A 10,482-nucleotide genomic window follows, 5' to 3' on the forward strand; every position below is an offset into this window, starting at 1 on the left:
TGTAAGAAAAAATGATCTATGAAAAAAAAAACCAGTAGGAGTACTGACCTATCCCACTTTCTTAGACATCCTATTTAACTGATTGTGAATATATTTCTGAAACAACTAGATTTGAACTAATGTTGCTTCTTATAACCACCCCAAAGTGTTTGGTAATAAAACACCGTCCATTGCAGTGTAAGTCTGGTATAAATTCATTCGCCATTTAGATAAGGCTATCATTGCACACAACTAACATTCTGCCGATCGGTAGTGTTGAAGCTGAATCACAGCACCCCGATGGTTGGACTGTGTTAAAATCCAAAACACTTCCTGGCAGAGGGTTAGGGAAGCACTCTCTACCTTCACTGAAAATATTGAGCCAAAGAAAAAGAAGCCAAACAAAGCCAAAAATGTTACCTGAGTTTCTTTCAAAATCAAGAAAAAATACTAAAAAATACTTGATGATACCATAAATGAGAATAACAAAATCATGAAATATAATAATTATCTTGAGCGCTCAAAAACAAAGCTTTAAATCATAATAAAATCAAAGTAAATCAAGCTCAATTAAAAAAATATCAAAACGTTTTGAAAATCAAAACATATACTGAAAGATATCAGTTTAAAGCAATGATTGCTTGGATACAACTTGAAAGAACAACTTAACGAGGTCGTCTTTATTTAACTATTCAACTATTTTCGATGCGTTTCACTTTGAAACAAAACTTAAAACTTTAGCATTGTTTAAAGCTATAAAAAATCTTAATTCATTTTTTAAAATGTCTTGCATCTGGAAACAGCCTTACTGTCAGGACGACCTTAAAAGATATGTTAAAACAGAAGAAAATAAAAAAATCTAAAAAAAAGAGATTTCATAAAAAATAACAATAAAAACTCTCACTTCCAATAAAATGGTGATGAAAATGTTCATAAAAGTTAATGGGAAAATCAAAACAGTATTTAAAGTGGTAACTCACTATGTCAGACACGATAGAACTTTGAACATTATGTTATCCTTCTTGTTATAATTTACTAAAATTGCTAAAGCAGTTAAAAAGCTACATTTAATTGCAGTTTGGCATTAAATCTACCTTGCAATTAATGTAATAAGGTAAAAAACTTTCAATTGTGATGTGAAGCTATAATTATTTTCAAAAACTGTACTAAAACATAAAACACTTTAAGATAAAACACCCCTGTCTCAGTGCCCCGGTGGCATGATTTCAATACATGATTTTTTTCAGTACATGGTTTCAGTACATGATTTTTTCCTACGTCACTGCAGTAATCAAATTTTTATTGCACTCATTTGTAATCATCCTAAATGGCTTGGGAATTCAAGAACTGTTTTTTATTGTCGCTGTCTTTATTCAATTTATATCTCAATTCACAAATGAGTGCAATAAAAATTTGATTACTGCAGTGACGTAGGAAAAGATCATGTACTGAAACCATGCCACCGGGGCACTGAGACAGGGGTGTGATAAAGTTCTTATGTACAAAATTGAAACAAAAGAGTTTAAACACAACAAAAGATAGAAATACAACATATATTACATCCGTTCGATTCACGAAAGTCCTCATCTCTGGAATTCAAAAAAAGTTTATCGATGAATCTTTGACAGTATTCAATTCCTAATTGTAGCACTACCTTTTCTGAATTTCTAATGCCTGGTAAGGGAGAGTTATGGTTAAAACAGGCTACTCCAGGAAATGTTCTAATGTTAAGCGACACTTATAAACATTGATATAAAGTGAGCAAAAAAGTTTGTTAATCAGCTGTTGTTGACTTGGAATAGAACCGTGGATTGCAATGAGAATGGTCAATCGGAAGAGCTACCAGACCAACGCACTCTTGTTTATACAAACAGATTCTTCAGGTTTTAAGAAAGAAGATCATTTGAACTTGGAACACTGGACTACAATACTACTTCAATTCCATCCTCTGAAAACCTAAAAAGATTGGATTGTATTGGAAGTATTCACACCTACCTCATATATGATTAGCTGAAATCATCTTCACTCAAGCCAAACGTTTCATATTCAGCATTCATATTACGTTCACTTTCGTCCTCAGAGTTCTCTAAATATTCAGTGGAACCTGTATCGACATTCAAATGATTTGATGGTGTTGGTTGAAGATTGGTCGAGTCTGGTTTTGGCGATGTTGGTTTGGGTGATAGCTCAGATTCCCAATCTTCATCTGCTTGATGAAGAGAATGAGGGTTTGACAATTGAATGCTGGGATTTGTCGCTCCAATCGATGACTGTTGGCTGCTGTTGGTATTGTTCTTAGATCTCGATGCAGTGTCAATCTCCATTGATGGCTGTGATGTCTTGTTAGTTTTTGGTGTAGTAATAGAGTCGGAGAAGTATGAGCTGCTTTGCGGTAGTATGGGTGGATTGTTGGGTCTGGATTGTTTTTGAGCGAGTTCGGCACTCTAGAAAACAAAATTTTAATACACTCTTTTTTTATAAGCATACTTAGGCTAAAATTCGGTAAAAAATAAGGATAATGCTAAGCATACTTTCAAGCTGGAATGCATAAAAATTCGTGCAGCTTTTCTAAAATGCTGACCTTTTAGGGTTACTTTTAAAGCTGTTTGAGCTTTCTTAGCCCAAACATTTTTGCCTGCAGCACCAAGTTACAAAGAAAACTTGCATTTTTATGAGCTGAATCAAAGTTTCGACTTAAAATTCAAAATTTTCATGATCCCAAAGCAAATCAACAAATCGAAGTCTAAGCATATAATTATGCATAAATTAAGAGTGAAAATGAGATTTCGATGAACATATTGAGCCTCGACCCGATTTTCTTGTATGCTTATAAAAAAGAGAGTGTATTATAGAAGTGAAAATTCTAAGAAAAAGCTTCTATTTTCAATATTTCTCGTGCTATTTTCTAGAGGAAAAGTAGCTCCTTAGAAATTTTTGTGTTCAAATTGTTGATTCATTTATTAAAAGTATTTAAGGAACCTGTTGGAGTTGTTTTTCTTGAAAACGAAACAGTGTCGTTGATTTTCCATTCTTTAGCTTGTCAACAACCATCTCAATGTATCTTTCAGCAATATCAGATCTGATTTCTCTGGTTGCTTTTTCAGAGCGAAACCAAGGGGTATCACTGGCCATAGCTGAGCTAATGATATTAACTTCGCATTGAGCAGATAGTGGTCCAGAACGTCTTTTAACTTTGGATATGACCTCCAAAACACCACCAGCAACCCATGTTCCATCAGTTAGCTTGTGTTTGACGATCAAGAATTTTGGACCCTTCGTTTTAGCCCATTCTCTTTCGAATATAGCTGCGTCAGAATCAATAAAAAGGAAGTGTCCGTTTTGTGCAGTTTTCAACAAACTTGGAAAAAACTTTCCTTCTCTTTCTGATACAATGGTTGAAAAGAATCTCGCAGTTGGGTCTGAAAGTAAAGGATTAGATAAATTTCTCAATTCACGTGCTGTCCAGTCTGCTTTTGATTCTGTGGAAATAGTTTGATAGCTTGGTACTATGAAGCTTTTCGTTTTTTTGACTTCCTCCATCGATTTGTTTAACATTTCTTTTGAAGCTGCATTCGAGTGACGTGAACCACCAAGACTATCTGTACTTTTACCTGGAGATATCATTTGTTTACGAAACTCCTCTGTTTCACGGTTGATTTCATCCAGAAATTCTGTACTACATAAATTACTTGGAGGTTGATTCTCTATAGTTGGTGGAGGAGGAGACAAGTTTGAAGTTAGAGAAGGCACAGTGACCTGTGGTTGTAGATTTGTCGGTAAGGGTGGTGATTTGGGTTGCATGGCTGGGAGAGGATGCAAGTTTGAAGTTAGAGGGGGCATTGTAGGGTGCGGTTGTAGATGTGTCGGTAAGGGTGGTGATTTGGGTTGCATGGCTGGGAGAGGAGGCAAGTTTGAAGTTAGAGGGGGCATTGTAGGGTGCGGTTGTAGATTTGGCGGTAAAGCAGTTGGTTGTGTAATACCCATTTGCATCTGGCGTAGATTTTCAGCTTTAAATTGCTGCTCTAATTGCTGTTTCATAACATGCAAATTTTGTATTTGATTTTGATCAAGAAGTCCACTTGGCATTTGAAGGCATCTTTTGATTGCCTCCAGCTGTTGTATTTTCACATTAAAATCATTCCCAGATAATACAGGATTCGAAACGTTCCCCATAACAGGTTGTTGGGGAATTCCTTGTTGGGGAACTCCTTGTTGGGGAACTCCTTGTTGGGGAATTCCTTGTTGGGGAATTCCTTGTTGGGGAATTCCTTGTTGGGGAATTCCTTGTTGGGGAATTCCTTGTTGGGGAATTCCTTGTTGGGGAATTCCTTGTTGGGGAATTCCTTGTTCGGGAATTCCTTGTTGGTTATTGAATTGCCCAGGTCTTGGAGATCTAGTGCCAAAAGGGTTAAAAGACTGAGGTGGAGTGAAGTTTGCTGGCTCGAGATTATTCATTGATGGTTGATGGCCTCGAGATGTAGAAGGTTGATGAAGAAAACTTGGTGGAAGAACTGGTCTACCACGAGATTCTGACTCTTGTTTGATTTGCTGCTGGATGTTAAAAATCTGTAACAACAGTCCTTGAATAGCCTGATCTCTTTCAGCTGGAGGAGATTTTTGCAAAATAATGTCTTTTTGTTGAATCAAATCACTCAATTGTTGCTCGAGTTTAGAGATTTGTTCTGCATTCTGATGTGTTGGCGCATTTGTTGTTTCGGTTGATGGTTTACCCAACAATGCATTTTTAAGTTGCCCTTCTCCCATGCTGTTATTAGGACTGTCAAAAGCATTATCATCCAAAGGCGATATTTGAAAATGCTCTTCTGCTCCTGGTGTTTTGCTCTCACCCCAGTCGACATCTGAGCTTGTTCTCTCAGGGATTTTGATGGGTGGCAAGGATGGGGCTTCTTTATTAGGGTTGGCCTGTTCTGTAGTGTCCTTGTTACATTTTTCTGGTGTTATGTCTTGTTGTGCATCTTGTATTGATTCTTTTGAAGGCAAAGTGGCGGTTTTTTTCTCATCTGAAGATTTATTAGCTTCCTCTTTTGGTTTCTCTGTAATTTTATCCTCTTTTGAACTGCTGACACTGTTGTTTCGTATGACTGCTGATACTGATGTTATGTCTTGATCTCCTTCATGAACACGTATATCTCTTGACTTAATACTGTCAGGTTTTGATTGATCCTGAAAAAAAAATTGGAAACCTCAAGTTAAAGAAGTAAATTTATTGTAGAAAGTCTTCTTTGTAAAATGAATCTTCTGTTAAAAACATTGCAATATCCTTTGCTTTAAAAACTTTTGGTTTTTTAATCTAAATCATACCTTTCTTCCTTGTGAATTAGAGCAACCTTGAAAAACAAAATTAGATGAGGTTGAAAAGGCCAAATAAGAAACAAAGAAACATAAAACAAAATATCAATTAATTAACTAATCAAAGTCCTTTAAATTTAAAGTGTGCACTCGCTTTTGCCCCCATATGGAAACCAAGGAAATTACTCTCACCAAGCTGACAAAGAAGAGTGCTACTTAAAAGCATCAAGAGGGCTAGAGCTAAAAGAAAACCAGAATATTTTCATCTTTACAAAACCAAAACAAAGCCTTAATAACATATCACACCTGAAAGAATTTGTTCATTTATAATAACTGGTGGTGAATCAAGAATAGTTTCCAGTTTTCCAAGTGCAAACTTTTCATTGTCTCTATCGATCAATTTCTGAACAGTGAAATTCAATACTTTCTTCTTGACCAAATCACTGAATTTCCATTTTAACTGAAACATGAAAAATGAATGTGATACACTTGCAAAGAACTGCACATTTATAATAATCGGATAAACAATGTGGATATTGAAATTAATAGTTATAGAAAAGCGTTCACGCCATTAGAAATTCCTTACCAAAAGATCTCTAACATCATCGTCATAACAAATGTAGTACTAAAAAAGCTTTCTGGGATGCATGATCTTCATATTGACAGAAAATAATTTTGATTTTTGGCATGATTTTACTAGCATTGTGCAAAATTTTTTCTAGTCAACCATACTGAAATTGGAAACAGTAATTATTTTTCAAGAATTAGGTTGGACTTAAAAAATTCCTGGTTTGCCGTCACCCGACCTTAGATTTTGGAGGTGGGTTGGTTGGTTGGAATTTTTTATTTATTTTGGTCATTCAATGGAATTTTTGTCTACATTTTGTAATTTTGAAAAAAAAATTCTCTTCGTTGAAATGGTTTTAGATTGGCAAGGTTGGAGAAGAGTCGCCGGTCGACAAACCAACATTTTTTAAAATCCAGTCTTATCAAAATTCTCTTTGTAAACCACAAACCTCATAATCGATTTTCACTTTGTCTTCTGATAGGGTGCAATGGAATGCCATGTAGGGTATTTTTTCAAAACCTTCGGGAACTAGTGACAATTTACTTTTTGCGCATTCCTCTGATCTACCAATATCAATGAATTGAACACGAACCTAAAAATATTATAAAAGTAGAATGTTATTTTCCACGACAGCTTATTTCTGGTAGAATTGAAATAAATAAATAACATTGATAGCTTTTTTAATACAACTCATTGGGAATTAGTAATAAAGAAAATTTAATACTCACAGTACTTTGATTAACATCTTTGATAACTTTTGCCCTCATCCAAAGATTATTTTGGGAGGACTTTACACAAACCATTTTGGAATAATCATCAACAACCCAAAGTTCTCTGTCTTTCATGGTTCCCTGTCTGCGAAGATATAAACAAAGTTGGGGTCGATGAACAGTGAAATCTCAATGAACGATAAAATCCCAAAAAGCCATTTTTCTTGCATACTTTCTGGGACTTTTCAAATCAGAAAAAGTGAGGTTATCCAGAGAAAAGCTGGAAACAGAAAAAAAGTGGAACAGACAGTCAGATGGAGGAAAAACTCAGGTAGTTCCAATGATACTAGAAATTTCATAACTATCCAGTCTCTATTTTATGAATTATCAATTTCTCCTCATCAATCAGTTTCTTAAGAAAGATCATTATTAAGCAAATTGAATCATGCCTTTTTTGCTTTTGAGAAGGTTAACCCTTTAACTACCGATGTCGGCATATCCCGACATGAGCACTTTCAATTTCTTTGCCGATGTCGGAATTTGCCGACATGGGCACTTTCCATTTCTTTGCCGCAAAATTTAACACTTCTACAAAGATTTTGTATTAGATGGTTTGAAATGAAAAAAGATAATAGTTAAAAGCTTTTCTATGTTCAAAAATAACTATTCAACAATGTTCAACTCAAAATTATAGTCCTTGGCTGATACTTCATATATTATTCAGAAAATGAAGTCAAAATCGCTACCTTTTGCCCATGTCGGCATATGCCGACATCTGGCAAATAGGTCGAACCTTAAAAAATATGCACGGCAGTTAAAGCGTTAAAAATACATTGTCTCTGCAAATGATTAAACTTTATACCTTAGCTTTTCAGAAAGGGGTTCAAGTTTATCTTGCATGAAACCAGTTTCAACATTAGAAGCCCAGAAAGTACCATCAACTTGCAAAGGGCTTGTCACTTCCACTTTATACTTTACCCCAACCTTTGCCCCTGAAAAGTTAAATTATAAATAAATGGAAAGCCATGTCCACCATTTTAGTTATACTGCAGAATTTTTGTAAGAATCTTCATATTCAGGCAATTTTCTTTACTTGTATTATAATGCAAATTACATAGCTTATTCTTCATCATTGAGGAGAAGTAGATGACATAAATGAATTTACTTCGAAATAAACAAAGCCAAAGATCTCCATAAAGATTACCAAAAATTCTTGTAATTAAGATTTCTAAATTTAGTAATTCACTGGTACATTGCAGAAAGCATTAAATTAATGAAGGACTTCTTAAGGCTCAATTGAACGAGCTGTATCACAAAGTGATATATAATTCTCTTACCTGAAGTGCACATCAGTTCAGTGATAAATTTATCATTGTCTAGTAAAATATAATCATTTTCTTGTGGATTAGTCTTTTGAACAGTGGCTTCACTCTTTTCCTCTTTGATTTCTCCCTGATTTAATTCGCTATTGATGTCTGTTTTTGGTTTCAGCTTTTGCTCTTTTTCATCTTGCTGTGGTAGTTCTAAGCAACCAATAAAACATATTTATAGATACCACAATGCTATATATTTTACAGAAATAAAAAGAGTACAAGAGCCCAAACTAAGTTGAGATAAAAAGTGAAAATCATTTCAATCTGAAATTGTAAAGACGATTTAAAAATCCTCATTTCCATATTTAAACATTATTCAAAAATACCTTCTGGTTTTCAAAGTAACTTTTTTACCAAAAAAATAGAACTTCTTGAGAGGATTGGATGATGTTTGTTAGTTTCAAATTCAACAGCACAAACTTCTTCAACTCAACTCAAAACACTCCTTTTCCATGAAAATTCTTAAAAGTTCAGTAGCTTAAAAAAGCGGGCAATGTCTTTTTTTGCTTTGCTTGCTTAAAAATATTGTCAAATTACCTTGAAAAGATGATTCACAGCACTATAGTTTTTGAGCAAAATTATGAAAATGAGGAAAAAAGAGCTTTTTCCTTACTTTGGTGCTAAAAACGTTTTTGGTACATACTTAAACTTAGAGTTACTAAAAATTTAATATTGTCGACAAGCTGAATATGCTGATTGGACCTGATGATGAAAAAATTCAATAAAAAGCAAAACTGGCTCAGAGGTAGGTCTAATGATATCTTGAAAATTGAAAAATTGAATCACTGTTTGACCTTGAGAAATGAGAAAATGAATGCACACTTAATCAAATACACTTACAAAATAAACTTTTAGCAAATAAAAAAGTACCTTTTCTTCGAACACAAGTTTTGAGAATACCCTGAAGATATTCAGTGACATTGACTTGATCAATATCAAGTGATAATTCTTTAACCTGAATAATAGACATAAAAGAGATTTTAAATACATATGAAATTTAATGTTCTTGATTGCATTCATAATTGCCTGAATTATTAATGACATAAAGTATGATTATTTTGAAATGGAAGTTCATTGACATTCCATGTATAATTTCAAAAATATGAAATTTAGCACAAGGCTTCCTAAAGTCCATCTAAAGACTACCAAGCTAAAAATTTGTTGCAGCACAAAAACTGTGTGTCAATTAATAAAAATTTGAAATTGTCTAAAAACCTTTACCTTTTTGAGGGCAACAAGGGCATTTTCTAAAGCATTTGTCAACTCTAGTAATCCATCCAACTTCTTCTGAATTTCCTAGAAGTGACCAATTATAATATTCAAAATTCAAATTAAATATCAAAACTGTTCAAAAGAAAGGTCATAGATTTTATGACAGCATGTGTACAACTATAAAAAAGTTCTTTTGTTTCGATTACCTTCTAATTATTTGCTCTTAAATTAAGACTTGGATCACTTTTTGATCATCTTTTATTATAAACAAAGGAAAAGCTAACAAAAAGTCAGAGTCAAAAGACCAAGGTTTTTTATCATTAAACAAATCAAGTATTCAGCAACAAAACATAATGTATTACCTTTTCACAGTCTCTGATTAACGTAACATCCATTTCATCAGCCAAGCCTTTTTTTTTTAACTGGCTTAAAGAATCAGATAAATAACATATTATTACATGACATATCTGCCTTCAAGAAACTATTGAATATATCAAATTTGCAGCAGCACTGAATCGACGGGTGAAAAGTCCCATTATTTTCACAATAATTCCAATATGAAAGCTTTACATGCCAAAATGATTTTTGGTCAGCCAAAGCTGAGCATTCATTTACGCATTTTCAGGGGAAGACGAAAAAAAGTGTTAACCTGATTTCACTTTCGATTTCTTCCTTGGATTATCGGGGAACCAGCCCGATCGCCTGGCGACCTGGAGCTTGATTTTATGCTTGGCCATAGAGGATTAGGATGTAAAAAGTTTTTAGCCAATCAAAAAGCGATATTGCTCGGAGATCCTGGTAACGAAATGTTAGACAACAAAGAACTTTTCACAAGCTTTCAAAGAAATGTAAATACATAGACATATGAACATTTAGAAAGACTCGCAATGGCTATTTTCTTTTGTTCTAACCGTACATGTTGAACTGGTGGTATATTCATAAAAATTCTCTTTTGTTAATATTTTGATGATAAAAAATGTGACGTAACGATGTTTTGCGAAAGGGGAGATAATTATGCGTGAAAGTATGGAATAAATTTTCTTCCATGTATTTGTTATTCTTGTGTTTGTAGAGAAATATTTCAGTCACGAATGCTTTTTGTCGATTCATGGTAAAAATCAAAAAGCATAACATATGTGTCGCTGCAAGCGATTTAGAGCACATTCAAGATCGGCCAGCATCGGCCAAGTAATTCTACGGCCAAAATCGGCCTAGTTCGGCCAGGTCCGGTTCGGATCGGCCAAGTCCGGTCTGGATCGGCCAATAACGGCCCAGGTCCGGTTTTGTTAAGTTACAAACCTGATAAAACAAAAACAGTGATGTTCGGCCA

The 10,482-nt window shown here is 34.3% G+C and overlaps 1 protein-coding gene across 1 annotated transcript; it reads right to left on the reverse strand.

Moving 5' to 3' along the window:
• Positions 1-1,428: 1,428 nt before the first annotated feature.
• On the reverse strand, positions 1,429-9,576 carry LOC136815175 (uncharacterized). Its single transcript, XM_067071628.1, has 12 exons — positions 9,515-9,576; positions 9,162-9,236; positions 8,811-8,895; positions 7,905-8,090; positions 7,430-7,559; positions 6,586-6,712; positions 6,306-6,449; positions 5,596-5,749; positions 5,302-5,327; positions 2,959-5,163; positions 1,975-2,423; positions 1,429-1,568 (listed from the first exon to the last, which is right to left on the reverse strand). Exons 1-11 carry the CDS (start codon positions 9,545-9,547, stop codon positions 1,986-1,988), a joined length of 3,603 nt encoding a protein of 1,200 aa, XP_066927729.1. The 5' UTR covers positions 9,548-9,576; the 3' UTR covers positions 1,429-1,568; positions 1,975-1,985.
• Between the last annotated feature and the right edge of the window lie 906 nt (positions 9,577-10,482).

Source organism: Clytia hemisphaerica, unplaced genomic scaffold (genome assembly GCF_902728285.1).
Source record: "Clytia hemisphaerica strain Z4C2 unplaced genomic scaffold, Clytia hemisphaerica genome assembly, whole genome shotgun sequence".
NCBI lineage: Eukaryota > Metazoa > Cnidaria > Hydrozoa > Leptothecata > Clytiidae > Clytia > Clytia hemisphaerica.

Bases quoted from the DNA above. Each gene is read 5' to 3' on its own strand.
- LOC136815175 (XM_067071628.1), bottom strand. From the start codon at position 9,547: ATGGATGTTACGTTAATCAGAGACTGTGAAAAG. The intron at 6,713-7,429 runs GTATAAAGTTTA...ATATCTTCGCAG, and splicing joins CCCCTTTCTGAAAAGCTAAG to ACAGGGAACCATGAAAGACA. The intron at 5,750-6,305 runs GTTTGTGGTTTA...TTCATGTTTCAG, and splicing joins AAGTGAAAATCGATTATGAG to TTAAAATGGAAATTCAGTGA.